This window comes from Nansenia antarctica (assembly GCF_963989245.1).
Source record: "Nansenia antarctica genome assembly, chromosome: 5".
In the NCBI taxonomy this organism is placed as follows: Eukaryota; Metazoa; Chordata; class Actinopteri; order Argentiniformes; family Microstomatidae; genus Nansenia; species Nansenia antarctica.
This window is the reverse complement of record NC_137690.1, coordinates 62,168,346-62,186,304: the sequence shown is the minus strand read 5'-3', so window position 1 is coordinate 62,186,304 and position 17,959 is coordinate 62,168,346. Positions and strand designations below refer to the sequence as shown.

Sequence of the window (17,959 nt, the reverse complement as noted above, 5' to 3'; positions counted from 1 at the left end):
ACGGTGCTGTTCTTTTATGACATGTTCCTGGGCTATGACCATAGCTTCTCTCAGATCCTTCGTGAGAGACATCACATACTTGTCGTAGCTGACCACAGCTGGATCATTCAGGACTGTCCGGAAGAGTATATCGACAGGGAGACGAGGAGTACGCCCAAACATCAGATAGAAAGGTGCATAGCCAGTTGACTCATGCGCTGTGCTATTGTACATGAACGTCAGAGTTTGCAAACGCCTCGGCCAGTTGATTTTTGCCTCTGGTTCAAGCGCTCGGATCATGTTACCGAGAGTTCTATTGAAACGTTCCACACTACCGTTACCCATCGGGTGATACGGGGTTGTGTGCGACTTTCTGACACCGGAGACTCTGAGCAGCTCACTCACTAGTTGACTCTCGAAGCTAGCTCCCTGGTCGCTGTGGATACGTTCTGGAAACCCAAAGACGCAGAAGAACTTGTCCCATAGAACTCTCGCCACCTGTTTGGCTGACTGATCTTTGCAGGGGAATGCCTGGGCCATTCTTGTAAAATGGTCAGTAACAACTAACACATCAACTGACTTGTTCCTTGAGTCCTCCGCTGACCAGAAATCAATGCAAACCAGCTGAAGTGGCCTGGTTGATGTGATACTCTGCAAAGGCGCCCTCGCAGCAGGTTCAACAGTCTTACTGACAATACACCGCTGGCAGTTACGGACGTAGTCTCTTACGTCTCTGTCGAGGTTGAGCCAGAAGAACCTCTGTCTGGCCAAGCCAAGACTCCTGAACTGACCTTGATGGCCGGCATGGTCATGAACACCTCTCAGAACTTCAACTTTCTTAGACTCAGGAACCACATACTGGCGGCGTTTTGACTTCACGACTTGATCCCTCGAGACTCTGTAGAGTATCCCATTGCTCACAACAAGTTTCTCCCAGTGCTTCAGGTACCTCATGACTGTGACTGATTCCTTATCTCTCTCTCTCCTGGAGGGTCTCCGATGTCTCTCCACATAGTACAAGACTCGAGAGAGAGTTCTGTCTCTGAGCTGTTCATCCCGGAGTTCCTTCTCACTGTAAGCAGGAAGTGAGTCCTGACCACCTGGGACTAACTGAGGCAAATGGTGCAAGACTGCTACAGCACGCGTTCTTGCTCCGACCTCCCACAGATCGTCATATGACTGTAGAACAACAGACACTTCATCCATCTCCATAGACTGAGCGTGGACATGCAGAGGTGATGGGACACTTTGAGCGTAACTCTCTACCTGGCGTGGAGTGTCACCACTATCATTGGACGACCGGAAGGCGTCCTGTACAGAAGCACTCGACACATCCTGGACTTCGGAGAGGAGATTCTTGTAGGGCTCTTCAAGTAATCTGTGACTGACTCTCTGCTTGACGAAAGGCACACGACTCAAGGCATCAGCGACAACATTCTGTGGGCCTGGCACGTACTTGATGTCGAAGTTATAGCTCGCTAACTTAGCCACCCATCGTTGCTCGCAGCAGTCCAGCTTGGGCTTCGTCATGATATGAGTCAATGGATTATTGTCCGTCCAAACAGTGAAATCATGCCCCTTCAACCAATGGCTGAACTTGTCACAGACACTCCACTTCAAGGCTAGGAATTCCAACCGATGGGCTGGGTAATTTCTCTGAGACAGAGAGAGGGACTTGCTGGCGAATGCGATTGGCCTCGCTCGGTCTTCACCCTCTTGGATCTGCGACAGGACAGCACCGATGCCATCAAGGGACGCGTCCGTTGACAGCATGAAGGGACGGCTGAAATCAGGGTGAGCCAGGACAGCCGTCTCAACCAGCGCCGTTTTCAGCTTCTGGAAAGCCTGCTCCGTTTCGGGGGTCCAGTCAGTAACCTTCAACTTCCTGCTTTGTGACCTTTGTTTGGACTGTTTCACCTTCCCTTTTTTCTTCTGGCCCGTCAACAGAGAGAAGAGAGGCTTTGCAATAGCGGAGAAGCTAGGCACAAAGTGCTGGTAATAATTGATCATCCCCAAGAAAGATCTGATTCATTTCTGTGAGGGGGTTACACCGTCCGCTTCCATCAGGTCAGCACTTGTCATCTTTGCGATGCTCTCAACTTTGCTGGGATCAGTCAACACACCGTTGTCATTAATTATGTGGCCGAGGAATTTGACGGATTTCCGGAGAAAAAAACACTTCTTGGGGGCCAATTTCAGGTTATGACCACGCAGTCTACTGAACACCATCTCCAAGCGTTCCAGAGCTGTCCTCTCATCAGGGGCGTACACCAATAAATCATCCAGATAAACCAGTAAGCTCAGATAGTTCTGGTCTCCGAAAATGCTAGTCATCATACGCATGAAGCTCCCAGGACTATTACAGAGGCCCTGCGGGAGGCGATTATACTCATACAAGCCCATAGGTGTTGTAAAGGCAGAGTACTTTCTGTCATCCTCGTGTAGTGGCATGTTATAAAACCCTGAGGTTAGATCCATAGTACTAAACAAGGAGTTACCTCCAAGTGCAGCTAAGCAGTCGGCCTGGTGAGGGAGAGGGTGAGCATCCTTCAGGGTCCTCTTGTTCAGCCAGCGAAAGTCTGTACAGATACGGAGATCTCCGTTCTTTTTCCATACAAGAACCAACGGAGATGCATATTCACTGGTTGACTTCCTGATTATATCTTTCTCCTCCATCTCACTCAGTACTTGGCGCAACTTCTGATACTGACTGGGGGGCACTCGTCTGAATGGGAGCCGGAATGGCCTGTGATCTGAGAGGTGAATGCGATGTATGAAGCCCTTTGCCTCTCCACAATCCAGGTGATGGCGTGAGAAGATGTCCTTGTAGCGCACAACCAGGTCAGCCATCTTGCTTCTACACTGTTCAGACACGTCACAGGAGTGTATGTCGAGCCCACTCAATCCCATGTACTTCAGTTCCTCATCAACAGTGCGGGCCGCATTTTCACTGGACGGGGTTACTTGACAGCAACTGAGTAGTGGGACCTCAGCAGGTCCGGTCTCATCCATGTCTTCGAGCGCAATGCAGGAGAAGACGTCGGCCAATTTAGCATTGCGTCTTACCAAGACGGGCCTGTCGGACGAGTTGATCAGCTTCAATGGAACCCATCCGTCTCCCCACAAAGGAGTAACAACTCTGGCCACCAGAACCCCTCTTGGAGCTGAGCGACACGATGTGGGCTCTGTCATCACAGCGCTACCAGGAGACACAATAGTGGACTTGGGTAGCTTGCCCCACATCAGGTACTCCCGACCAGGCTCAAGACACACGGCTGAGTTGCACCTGACTGTGCCTATCTTGTCAGGTATGACGTCACCTCGCCAACGGTTCAGACCAGCGAGCATCGAGAGAAACTGTTCAGATTCTGGATCGCCAGCAGGACAGGGCGTAGACACAGCCTTCCAGTAGCCATCACATTGCTTATACTGCCGGAGGATATATTTAATAACATTGGTGCCTAGTATCAACTCATCATGCTGGCCTTCAACTACCAGAGTGGGAACCATAATCCTACAGCCATACACCTCCATTTCCACGTTGAAAGCTGACTCAGGCTTGACACGGCGACCACCACAGCCAACAAGCACCACATTTGAACTGAACTGGTTATGCTCTGTAGCAACTCCAACCTCTCTAAGCTTTCCCTCTGCCGTCTTACTCATTGTACAAGCCATAGACCCACTGTCTAGCATAGCATTTAGAGTCACTGTATTACCAACTGTCACAGGTGTGTAGAAAAGGCTGTCACTACCACTAATTGTATGCGTATTCTGATAAACAATATCTTCAGAGTTATCACTTGAGCTTTTGAGAGCTATATACACTGTCTCAGCACTAGATTCGTCCTCACAATGGGAGTTTACTTGGCGACCTATATTTTCTCCCTCTGAATACAGGCCACCTAGTTTCCCTGAGGCTGAGGTGCTCGGGACGACCTGGTGGGACACTCAACTTTTGTGTGACCTGGGGCTAAACAGACAAAGCACAGCCTCTCTGACATGCAGTGTGAGATGGTAGTGTGTCTACTGTCATCACAGACTCGGCAGGCCTTCTCACGGGCGCCACCCTGGTATCTTCCGCCACGAGGAGCACTGTCACGCTGCTGCACTTTCCCCATCATCTGCTCCAGACTCTCCATAATGCGAGCAAGAATCCTGTCTTCAGATTGCTGAGTGTTCTGGGCCACAGCAGTCGCGGAGGAGGGGCACGGAAGCTGGCCTAAAGCATGGTCCTGGGAAGGAATGAGAGTAGAAGGCGGACACTGTGTGTGGTACACTGGACTATGGGCAGGAGCAGGGGGGTACTGGGTGGAACACTGCTCAGACACAGACTGAATCGAAGGCTCTGGATGAGACTGCACAGTGTGGAGGGCGGTGGCATGGCTCTTCAATGGCACAGAACTACCGGTCCTGCCAGAGGCTCTCAGCTCTCTCTGATAATTATCAATCTTCAACTGTATGTCTCGTGAGCTCCACTCCTCAATAGCCTTGCATTCCAGAATACGGGATAGTCCAGAGTCCGGGCAATGCCTGACAAACATCCGTGCTACCTCTTCACCCACGTTCTCCATCCTCCTACCTTGTCTGCGAAGGCCCTCACCAGCTACATCAGCTGCTTTGTTGATCCTCAACCAGTAGTCTACAGGGTTCTCATTGGGTCTGGGTAGAGTGGCATAGAAATCTGACAACGGGAGGCATGATGACACATCACTGAAGTACTTGAGAAGGATATCATAGATGAGATCAGGGTTCTGCTTCACATCAAGTGTCTGATCGCTTCGCAAACCAACCCTCACAACATCCTTTGCCTTACCCATCAGCCTTGCCAGTATCTCCTCAGCCTGTTCATGCATTGGACATTTCTGCTTTCTCAGATAAGCTTTAGACATGTCAATCCAGTCCTGGACTGAACACTTATCAGAACTATCACCTCGGAACATTGGTGGTTCCCTGTCTGATGTTACATTCACAGTAACGCACGGAACCTCCTGTCTAACAACATTAGGATCAGTTACAGGATCTGGAGGCGATGTGCAGTTGAGGTGTGCACTGCTCATACTACTTGAGTGAACTACACCAGCTGAAATTAACTTGGTTACAATGGACTCGCCAATCTGAGCACCTAGCTGACCCATCATGTCTGAAAGGTGATGAAGAGCTTCAGTGTCATTAACACTGGGTGTGGATGTGGGAGGAGCCTCCCCTGTAAACTGTCCGACAGCAGCACAACCTGGGTCCTGACCTGACCCTGTGCCTCTACCACTGTCAGTAAACAACTGGGAACACCCCACCTCCCTACTATTGACAGCACTGTCAATGTCGATGTCACTGTCAATGTCTATGACAGCACTGTCTGCTCTGCTCTGACATGCCCCCCATGCACCCCTCCCCATAGGCAACACTGGACTGGCAAAAATCTCATCATTAAAACCTGGCCTCTGAGCCATAGTGGTACAGACTTGCGTTGTGTAATATTACTGAATGAAAAAAAAAATAATAATAATAATGTTTAAAAAAAAATATAAAGTTACAGCAGGACATAAAAACCAAAACAATCAAAGCACTTTTTAAACTGATATAATCACAGACCTCAGACTGAATGACCATTTACTATAATACTCTGACCACACTTGATCTATCACACTAAGACCTGGCATCCACGCAGCATCCACGGAGATCGGCGTTCAGCTGATCTTGAGATCGACGTGTCACGGCACCAGTGTAACGATGGTCAAACAGCCAAACTTCTTTCATTTAATTCGTTTATTTGACCTGCAGAGAAGACATATAGAACACAATTCTTCTCTGGTCTGCTTGTGAATCCATTAAGCTGGCGGCCATTTTCTGACGCACCACCGCAAGTACGGCAACAAGAGAAGGACAAACGAACGTGCAGACCTGCAGTACACCCAAACTCCAAAGGGGGGCTCCAACAACAACCAGGGCTGCTCAAAGCACGGCGAAACTCATCTACATTCATCACAACTAAACATACATTCCCAACTCTGTTACACCAGCAGCCATCTTACACTCAACATTTAACAGCCTTGAATAGTGGGTTTACATACAGAAGCTATGACAAATAGAACATGTACTGCCATCTCTCAGTCTCTATCTCTCTCTCTCTCTCTCTCTCTCTCTCTCTCTCTCTCTCTCTCTCTCTCTCAATCTCCCTCTCTCTCTCTCTCTCCCTCTCTCTTTCTCAATCTCTCTCTCTCAATCGCTCTCCCTCTCTCTCTCTCTCTCTCTCTCTCTCTCTCTCTCTCTCTCTCTCTCTCTCTCTCTCTCTCTCTCTCTCTCTCATCAAATGTTTGTTTTATGTTAATGACAGACAGCTGCTCAGTCCAGCACCTTTTGGTGTGACTGTGCATCTCATTGGTAGGGTAATCTAAGAAACACACAATAGCTTTGGAAAAAAAGCTTGTCTGTCAGGTCTGTTCAAATGTGTAGATTTTAAATGAAGATATCAGTAAAGATATCAGAAATCAAAAATCAAAAATCGAATAAAATTAATTCATTATAGCTATTTTCTGAGACAAGTCACATACCATATCATAATTGTACCACTTTTTCTTTCACCAGAACACCCTTGGCATAAACAATAGCATTGAAATCGTCTTGCGGTACATATTAGCATTTGGTGTCCTAGTTTGTCAGAGCAAATCTGCTTTAAACACAAGTTCCTCAGAGCTGCTGGAAGACAGCTGGTTTAGTAGTTGGGGGGGGGGGGGCTGGGTGAGTTTCCCCATAATGACGGATCTTTAAGTTTAACTAACTACTTCACAGAGGACGTAGCTAAGCAAGTGATTGTCATAACTCTTACATTTGTGTAGTTCATCTTGAAGAGGAATACGTATCGATCAATACATAATCCATAGACCAGAATCAGATTCCGACCTAAGTACATACGGTTCTTATAATAAACTTTTGCCTATGTCATTGGAGACGATTGAGACGATACATCCTTCCTTCCCTCCCATCCCTAAAGAAGCCATTGATCTGAGGAGACATGAATGATGAAAGTAATGCAGTGAAACACTATCTCTGACCAATTGAATCATGTGATTACATCAAGGAATGGAGGAAAGCAGGATGGGGTGGGGGGGCGTGTTTCGTTTCAGCAGGAGACTGAGTGTGGTGCCCTGATTGGGAATGATAACGGTATGGGGTTCAGTCTCATCTCTGCATATCACACAGACCCTGCTGGCATCACACAACATCTGTGAAGTCCCAATCATTTCCCCCCTCGGTGATTATTTCCATCGCTTTCACAACTTGCCGGCGGCAGTCAACCGCGAATCGCACATTCCCAATGCCTCCTGAGCAACAAACAGTGTTTTCCTCGAATGTTTTTTAAGTTGGATTCAGCATTTTTTTTTTCTTCTCCTCCACACGATTAGGCCTTTCCCTGGTCTGTGCACCACGCATCAGAGCCCAGGGCGCCGGGCAAGGGATGCGATAAAGCCTGAACCACAGTCTTGCACTACCAATCTAATTCTCGAAATGACTTCCCTCACACATAAGAGAAGAAAAAAAAAAAAAAGTGGAAAATGCAATCTACTCGTAAAACAGATACAATGCACCCCTGTGGAGTAATCGGGAGGGTAATTTACTGTAGTCTCACGTACAACCTGTGGGGGCTTAGCAGCACAATGCTGTATTTGATGAAGCGGTCTCTCTCTACTACAGTACATTGCCTGGTAGGCCCAGCCCTGGGCAGCTGTTTTGTAATGTGGCAGAGAAGGAGAGCAATCATGAGGATGATTGTTCTCCCTTTAGAGCCTGCGGGGTCAGCAGGCGGAAAGAGGTCAAGAGAAGTCTACAAGGAATTTCACAGCTGTGATTGTCGGAAGGAATTACAAGCAGAATCATAAGAATAGCACAGAAAATTAATAGAAATAATTACATGGGAAATAGAATGGAATAGAAACGCAATGCATAGAACAGGATAGAATAGAATAGTTTGCTGCATTTGAGACTGAGGACCATAGTATTTGATACTGTATCTCCTCAGACTGTTGTGAATACAGCACAGCTGTTGGCTTCTGATTACAATCTTTGTTTATTTACATGGGGAAACTGTACACAGTTTGCCCACACAACTGGGCACAGTAAAGTGTAGTCGTGTAAAACTACTTTCAGCCTCAAAGACTGATCCAGTTTTTGGATTATAGGTTCTGAGATTACACGTTGCTAGATTATATGTCTCAACCAATTACTACTTCTGAAATCACACACATTTCCTATTTCTTCTTTTCATCACCTGCTCGTGGTTGGATTCAAATCAACTATAAAAAAATACTTTTTCATCTCAACGGGTTGTTACACACAAGCAAGGGAGATTGATGCTGTGGTATTTGCAATTTCAGGTTATCTTGTTCCCAGCCAAGGGAGGCTGGTTGTATTCATGGGCTGAACAACAAGCCAGCTATACCACCACACTCAGCTCTGACTCCACACCATGCCAAAGGGGTGTCTCCACTGTGTGTGTGTGTGTGTGTGTGTGTGTGTGTGTGTGTGTGTGTGTGTGTGTGTGTGTGTGTGTGTGTGTGTGTGTGTGTGTGTGTGTAAATGGGCTGACTTACATACTTATTCCAAAGCGCTTTACAATGGCCTCTCATTCACACACACATTCACACACCAATGGCGGCAAGCTACCATGCAAGGCGCCAGCCCGCCCATTGAAAGCAATTTGGGGTTCAGTGTCTTGCCCAAGGACACTTTGATATGTGGCCAGCCGGGGCTCGAACCACCGATCTGCCAACCTTGTGATCATTAGACGCCGGCTCTACCTCCTGCGCCACAACCGCCCCGGCCATGTGTGCGTGTGCATGTCTGAGTAGTCTGTGTCTGTGTGTATGTGTGTGTGTGTGTGTGTGTGTGTGTTTGTGTGTGTGTGTGTTTGTGTGTGTGTGTGTGTGTGTGTGTGTGTGTGTGTGTGTGTGTGTGTGTGTGTGTGTGTGTGTGCGTGTGCGTGTGAGTGTGAGTGTCTGTGTCTGACTATTGGTATGACTCAGTAAGAAGGTCACCAATTAGAGCTGAACATTCACTGACACGTTTAACTAATCAGCCCTGTAGAAAACCACCAGGGAGAAACAACAGCAAATTAGTGACTATGATACTTAGCGTGATATTCTATGTGTAACCTCTTACTAAAGGGCTATCAAGTGAGACATTTTGTTTTTCCCAGACACAGACTTCTCCAAACACAGATGTAATTTTCAATGCAGTTGTAGTAATAGTAGTAGTTCTTTGAGGGGTTTCTTTTTTCTATGCAATTACTTTAAGATGGAACATAAAAGAACCTGTAATTGCCTGTTCCTGGATAAATCAATCATTTATTAGGATCTCAAAGACTGCCACCTTGAGACACTGTCACTGTCTCCCCCATTGAAGTGAGATGCTCATCATTTTTTAAATGCCTCTCGTAGTTGAAATGCTTGGAGATACAGTACGGTGCATTGATCTCCAGTATCTGTGTCGGGTCAGTGAATCCAGCCAGGATCAGCGGTAGCTACTGTAGTATGCCTGGAGAGCACATGCCATTGCAGCTATTTCTCTCCTGTATCTGTTCCAACGTCTCTGGTGAGAACAGAGACAGGCTGGGAGGTTGACCTCTCAGAGGACTACAGATGTCTAAATCATAGGTCACATATACACTGTTTCCGTCAAATCATTTTTGATAGAGAATGAATGGGAGTGTTGGTTGTCTTGATCAGGTTCAGACGATCGCAGATGAGGAGAGAGTGAACTCGAAACACCACAAATACTCTCTTCTGCCTTATTTTCTTTCTGATTACAAATATTTTGGAATCAGATTCTAAGGATTAAAGTGTCCATAACAATGCAGCGATGAAAAACATTTCTCAAGATCATACACGTAACTAATATATAATATAATATATGCCTTTTAGCGGACGCTGTTATCTTAAGCGACGTACATTGCAGTGAGTGCGTATACATTTTTCAGTATATAGGGTCCCAGTGGGAATCAAACCCACAGCTCTACCAACCGAGCCACAGAGGATCAGGACTCCATAGACGATGCCTCAGAGGGGCAAAAGGAGCACCTACTTTATAAATCCTGCTCCACTTGAATCCTATTGGACCTATTATTGGAATATGGTAACCTATGGTAATATATATGCTGGATATAACATAACGTGTTGTGACAAAATGACACAACGCCTGAGGGGAGAGGGGGGTCTTCCTCTCTCTATGAAGTGTAGTGTATGGCGAGCCGTCACATATGCATGCACAGATCTGACATGTTGCATTTGTTTTTCTGAGAATCACAGGGCCAGCCTGTACAGTAGCTGGGTGTATTTATTATTGAGATACATGGCCGCTGTATAAGATTGCACTTTGTATTGAAAAAGGTTGTTCTGCTTTTCATAAATGTCTCCCCCATGACTGAATATTTCTGAAAACTGTTTGGCACGTCGACTCAGGTGGTGACAGACTAAATGTAGACCATAATCGTAAAGATCTGTTCAGCCATTTTTTATTAAAACAGACTGTGTGAAAATGTAGCATTTTTTATAGCAATGGTTTGGCAGAAATTACATATTTGTTTGCAATGAGAGGCCACTAGAAAATGTGGTGGTAACATAAAGCAGTGCATCGAAAAAGACTAGAAGTTTGAATGTGTCCGTTTTCAGTTAGATACATTTGCCTTCCCATGTTAAGTCAATGGGAGAAATGTCTATGCAAATACATAGGCCAGAGTGAATGCTAAAATCTACATGAAGCTAATTACAGTACGTTTCTATGACAACAAATGCCTCCATACTGTAGCTATCCCAGGTTACAACCATTGGTTACAACAATAGCCAACCAATGAACTCACAAGATAGTTAATGCGAGCAAAAATGACAGTGTCTGCTGGCTACAGTTTCAGAGCAGAAATTATCATCAGAAAGCCTTCTTCCAGTAATATCTCTCGTACACACACACACACACACACACACACACACACACACACACACACACACACACACACACACACACACATGCACACATGCAGGAACATACACACACACAATTTGCTTTGCACAAACATACACAGCAACCAGCAATATTATGCTGCTACAGTAGCTAGAATTACAGTAGGCCTAGTGCTGACTACAACAGAATACGATCATGAAAAAACGATGTTTTCACCCCATAGCTACGTATATACAGTATGAAATTCATGCAAGAAATCTGCTCTCAAAGTTAGTATTGACCGTTTGAGAGGTTTAAATAATAAACCACCTGCCCAGTGGTGAATGTATGTTGCTTAGTTAGTAGACCAACAAACTGTACTGCATTGTAGCAGGAAAACCTTGTCAGTGCATAGGATAAAGATTTCTGGGGCTCAATTGAATTTCCTGTCTTTCCAGCTATAACATCTTATCTTTCTCAGCTATAAACCTTTCCAGCTATAAAATCGCCTTCAGTCTCAGGAAGCCAATATCATGGCTGAAGGCCCTTGAATTATAAATAATGTATGCAATGCATATCTGGTTTTAGTACATTTGTCTAAGTAAGTGAATCCTCTATACAGTGATCGTAAGAAAAACAGATCTATGCTAGGACCAGGGGTCTTTGGCAGTCACAATGCTGAGAATTACTTTATTTTTATTTGTTTATTTTTGTTTATTTACAGTAGAGAAACTGAGATGTTGATGAGTGCTGGATTCAACACTAAGAGAGAAGGTATGAGATCAGCCCAGAGACCAGGACCACCAGGACAATTTGCTCTACGGTACAGTTTACTGACAAGTAATATGTGCAATATGACAACCCTAGTTGACTATCTGTACAGTATAGTACAGTGGATTGTGTACATAGCCTTTATTGATGTAAACCAGCTCCTTACCTTCTTGTGATTTTATGCATCTATGCTTTTTCTAAAATGTGTTTTCTTTTTCCTTTCCTAACACCAGGGGAGCCACCCCTCCTAAATTTCGTTGTTTGGTACCTGTACTGTAGCAATGACAAATAAAGTCCATTCCATTCCAAGAGTAGTTGGATGCCTTAAATGCCCCCTGACTTCACCCTCACCCTTGCTCACTGTGAGCCCATACAATGCCATACAAACATATAGGATTACTGTTATAGCGCTTTCTCAAGAGCAACACATAACAGCGTGCTTGTGGTGAGCCTTTCAAGATTAAATAATCCACCTTTCGCCAAAAAAGCAGCTCGGTCCTTCCGTGTGAATGACAACACAAGGGCTTGAATCACTGTGGAGAGGCCGAGGCAAGATGTTGAAATCACATCCTTGTTCCTCCGGGGGGGGGCTAATGAAGGGATTGAGATTCTGTGCATCTCTCCCTCCGTCTGTGACATCTCACTCTCCTGCTTCATCTCCTCGATCGAGCTCGAGCCCCTAATACTGAGTAGGACCCTCCAGGCCATCCACATCCACTCACAATTCCATAGGTCTAGTTTCCACATCAATAGTGATCCTTTTTACTGCAGGAAGCAACCACTGCAGTGTATGTGGTCCGCTGTCTTTAGACGAGACACACTTATTAATCCAATTTCACTCAGAGGCAGCCTCACTAACATATATTCACAATGGCACCCATTGCGATAGCAAACAGCAAAGCCTTCAGCCTCGTACACTCCTGTCAAATCTAGTACAGTCGCTAGGCTACATGTACTTGTAGTTATGTACATTGAGTCCCAGTTATGCCGCTGGCAAACAAAACTTCAGCATGGAGTAAAAGCAGGGCCTGAACCTGTGTTCCTGGGTGTAAGGGAGAGGAAAGTCTGCACTCATCCTCTATCCTCATCCAATGCGGATCTGATCCCCAAATATTGCACTATATAACCCCACACTCCCCCAGCCTCACCACACTAGAACCCACACTGGATCAGCCGTACGTAGCCAGCCTGCGGATCCACCGGAATACTCACCAGCCTCATTCCAGCCAAACCCTGTCCTAGCCCCAGCCATACACTGCCCTAGCCCCAGCCTCATCACTGACCTAGCCCCAGCCATACACTGACCTAGCCCCGGCCTCATCACTGCCCTAGCTCCAGCCATACAATGACCTAGCCCCGGCCTCATCACTGACCTAGCCCCAGCCATACACTGACCTAGCCCCAGCCTCATCACTGCCCTAGCTCCAGCCATACACAGTCCCAGCCCCAGCCTCATCACTGCCCTAGCCCCAGCCCACCCTACACTGCCCCGGCCCCAGCTGCCCTAGCCCCACCACTGGGGGATTGGCCTCAGCCTGCATGGGGTTCCACTGAGAGGGGATAAAGGGATAAAGAGCCTCTGCTCTGGGACTGATTACTTACTTCTGTTGGCTAAATCCCTGCACACACAACACTAGCTACTGCTGTACTGGCTGTGCGCCTTGTTTTCCTATAGTACCTGTTCGTGCATGAGAATGCATGCACTGGTATGTGTGTGTGTGTGTGTGTGTGTGTGTGTGTGTGTGTGTGTGTGTGTGTGTGTGTGTGTGTGTATAATGTGCAGTAAACAAAACATAAACAGCTAAAAGCACCCCCCCCCGGCATTCAGTACTAAATGGATAACAAATGTTGAAAACATGACTGAGGTAAGCACCATCACAAACGGTAAAAGGCCAGGGTCTTGTTGGTTGAAAAGAAAACATGACAGTGCCCACTTTCCAGACAGGTGTCTGTACTAAATATATGAACACAGCATACTGCAGCACGGTTCACAAGGAGAAGATTAATGCTGCCCTATGGTTCTACTGTGTGGTTCACAAAAAAAAGATAGCATTACTATTTTTGTCCATTAATGTCATTAGCATTTCAGAGTGTCCACTATCATCTACGCTGTTGAATAGAGGCACGGTTTGTGGAAAAGGCTTCCAACGAGCTTCCTAACAGCCTAATTTTAGACGAACACAGTTGTTCCCTTACAGTCATAGGCCAACAAAAATGTTCAAGTCTTGAACAGAACATTTATTTGAGGAAGACGTGTCGATACCATTAGGTAAACAAATCAGTGTTCAATACTCTTTGGAGCCTTGGAGTGTTCATATAATGAATTAGGTCTATTGTTAGTAAGGTGTATTCGTGTAATCTCCAATAGGGCTAGGATTATTGCTGTATATAGTGTAGAAATGAGTAATTACAGTGTTACACACTCTGTTTACACGAGTAGTATAAACATTGGAATATAAAGTGTTACCAGTACCAACTATTCTTGAGGAGGTTCATTCTGAATACAAAGCCTATGATTCCATTGTTAATGAGTCCTATTCTTCCGGGGACATGTAAATACTGTGGATGTCATTCATAGAGTGGATGTCCAGCTAGCCCACTGACCTCACACTACAGCTCATCTTACACTCATGGACAGGAAGAGAAATGTTAGCAGCGTATTTAATCGTATGGTCATGCAACGCATGCATGCTATTCATCACCACTTATCAGAGAGACAGTCCCCTTGTTTCATACACACGTTTCAGAGACACCTGTGCATTTCTGCTTTTGATCTACCTAAAATATTATCTCAAATATGCTGGTCGGTGACATGAAGACCTGATCTCAGTCCTGCCTGTCATCTCATCTTAAAGGGATAGTTCAGCATTTTGACAATTCATTGTTTCTACTTACCCAGAGTCAGATGAACTAATCCATATAATTTGGATGTCTCTGTGCAGAAGGTAGTTATGGTGCCAACTACCTAGCTTTTAAGCTACCTTATGAATAGCTTTTCTATATTTAGACGGTCTATTTCCCTGCTTTTGAGAGGAGCTAGCTAGTTGTTCCTGTAGACTTTGATTCATCATAAGGTATTTAGCAACAGATCCGTAACTACCTTTAAACTGCACACAGAGACATACGAATTGATTATTTGACTCTGGTTAAGTAGAACAAATTGCCAAAATGTCAAACTATGCCTTTAGCGTTTCACATTATGCTAAGTGCGGTATAATGAAATCAATTGAAATCAATTCCTCAACCCATTTCAATCTGATTTGAGAATAAATAGAAAAGGATGGACCAACGAATCCTTGCAAATAGCAAATATTATCAGCTGTAAAATGAAGTCAGTCTATATGACTCAGCTAATGAGGTTTGTTCTACACCTTAACAGCTGGGTAATTTCCACAACATCACACACAAACCACATTGAACTTTCCCCAATTATCTCAACCATGCCCGGCGCCAGAACCAACACCTTGGGCAGGGGCCGACGGAGGGTGGGAGGGTAGGGTAGTGGTAGCACGACCGACAAGCCGACTAATGACTTGGCGGGGGGGGGGGGGCGGGGGGGGTTGTAGTGGCACCAAGGCCGGTGGAATATCTTAAGAAATGTCTTTGGGTGGGCAAGACGCACGTTTGGGTGAGCTGAGCCCGCCGGGGCAACACACGGTTGAGTCCCCCCTGCCCATAGCTACCTCCGGCCTTGATCTCAACTGAGACCACTGTTATAACCTACTCATTAAAGCACCACTCAGTGACATCCACATGCAAATACCACTTGATTTTATATGATCTAGCCTAATATCCATAATGCAATTCAAAGAGAAAGGCATTACTTAAATCTGATTTGATTTGTTGCTTTGGTTATATATAAGGTAAGACCTGTGGCTCACCACAGGTTAAGGTTATGACAGGGGGTATATTTCATTATCTACAATTAAAAATGCTGACAGAGGCTTTAAACTCACATTTAAACATGAGCTCAAAGTTGCCGCAGATTTGGGCTATAATCCTTAACCTGCTTCCACCTTGACATGGAAAACTGATGTTTATATAATATATCACTCCTAGCCTCATTAATATGCACCACGCTGACACACAAACAACAGTCAGGTCTTAGCAGTCTGTAATGTATTCAGAATACTGAATTCACATGGTTGATTGTTAGACTAGAGGACCTCCAGGCATGGGTTCTGTGGTCTTATATTGAAAGTTAATTGCTGTATATTGGCTTTTAAACTGAATTTGATGTTGTAAAATATACCGAGCTGCCATACGTGGCTACACACCGATTCTTAGATTATTTCTAGTGGGTGGGCCATCAAGGAATGGCACATCAAATTACCGCCATCTTCAGGCTCGATGAAAACCAGCGTTTCCTCTGTTACAATATACAATGTGAATCGTGACTGAAATAAGGTCTATATCGAAGGGAGAAAGGGACAAATGAACGTAAGCCTAAAAAACTGTTTAGAGTAATAGTCCATAGTTTGCTTCGATGGCTATGTATGAGTTGGTTCACTAGGCCTTCTTTTTTAATGAATGTGCATCCACGACACTGAGAAGGTGAGAGATAATGAGAACTGTAATAATTCGGCCACGGGCTAGTTGCACTTGCCCTGGAACAACAACTAATTATTCTACCGGCAAAATATCCCTCTCTCTCATCCCCCAACAACGTGTGTCCATGTGCCTCTGCAAAATAACAATAACGAAAAAAGAAGGTTTGGTTATAATACAACAGAGGGCAATAATTATAGTCACTTTAGCGTCGGCTAAATAAAAACAAGGTGTTCTACATTGCGCAGATGATGGACCAACCGTGACAGAATCCCGGTTTCCACATGGGCGCGCGCTGTACGAGCGCTGCCTGCGGGGCGGTGTGCACCTCCTCACACACACACACACACACACAATCACACACACGCACATACACACACGCACATACACACACACGCACACACACACACGCACACACACACACGCACGTGTACACACATTAAGCATATCGGCTGAAACAGCCCCAACCAGAACCCCAAACAAAACCACATTTACTGTGAAATGCGCAATTGGTGGTGCGAAGCAAGTTTTACCTCGGTGTCGTAGATTTTGGTGATCAGTGAGAAGGAATACTTCCTGGACTCTCGAATGTGCTGGATGGCCAGCTGGACGGCGGGCTCGATGCCCTGACTGATGCTGCTCATCAGAGCCGACTCGTTCATCGGCATGAGAACCATAATGGGCAGGTTCTCGCCGTCTCTCGAGTACCAGGTGTTGTCCAGACCGTGTCTCGTGTAATCGTTGCAGACTTTCGCCAGCGCGGGTTGAAACACCGACACGGACAAGAGCAGGCATCCCGACAGAAGGATCATCTCCCAGCCGCAGCAGTCCCTCCGGGACGGAGCCATGCTACCTTTGCAGGACCTGACCGAACGAGATCCCACCTCCACTCTCACAGCATAGGCATCGCACACTCGGGGTGGGGGTCCGGGGTGGTCAAGTCCACCCGAGGAGGGAATTGTATCACAACGGTCCGAGCGATAAAGCCGTCGCAAGCCGTTGGTATAGGGGGTTCAACTGCAGTGGACGTGCCTTATTTTTCCGATCGTATCATACACCGAATTAAGATAATTGGTTCTCGATGACAGCGCTTCTTTCGTACGATTATTCCAAGGGTCCAGTTTTGAGATGTCACCATACAGGAGAGAAACAGAGATGCGTTATGTGTTGCGTATATTGGGGTTTGGCGCCGTCGGTCCTTTCCTCCCGGTCCCCCTCCGTGATCCACGACGCTCCTCCGTGTAAAATATCTCTCCAACTCAATCCCTTTTCTCACCTTCCACAGCAGCGGGGACTATGGCACAAGTCCATCACAATTAACTCTTTCGCAGGATGCAAAAAAAACACGAAGGCTTCTTCTTCAAGAGTATAGATGACGATTAGAGTCAGCCACTCTCGTTGACAGTAGTTATGGATACAAATTCACCTCCTCCAGAGTATAATATTCCTAGCCAGGCGGCGACAGTAGATCATTGAGCATTTCTGTCCAGCGCAGTGCCGTAGCCTATGTAGTAGGGCGTTTGAGAGAGGATGAAATAGGGAAATTACAGTTGAGATAAACAGAGGATCTTCAAAGCAGTCTTGATTGCAGTGAGTGGTGCGAGTGCGAAAGATCAGATAGCGTCGGCGTCTTGACAGAACCGCGCAACTGTGCTCGCTGCTGCCTGAGATGCTGCCTCTGCGGCTGCCTGAGTGCTTCTGGAAAGGCTTTCACTTCTTTACTGCTGTTGCT

General features: G+C 46.0%; 1 protein-coding gene across 1 annotated transcript in view; it reads right to left on the bottom strand.

Moving 5' to 3' along the window:
• gabbr2 (gamma-aminobutyric acid (GABA) B receptor, 2) overlaps positions 1-17,075 on the bottom strand; it is a gene marked incomplete at both ends in the record, with an annotated part of 193,725 nt that extends 176,650 nt beyond the window's left edge. The window contains one exon of the mRNA XM_080530897.1: positions 16,761-17,075. Within this exon, the coding sequence (XP_080387023.1) occupies positions 16,761-17,075 (315 nt within the window). The remainder of the gene's footprint in view (positions 1-16,760) is intronic.
• Between the last annotated feature and the right edge of the window lie 884 nt (positions 17,076-17,959).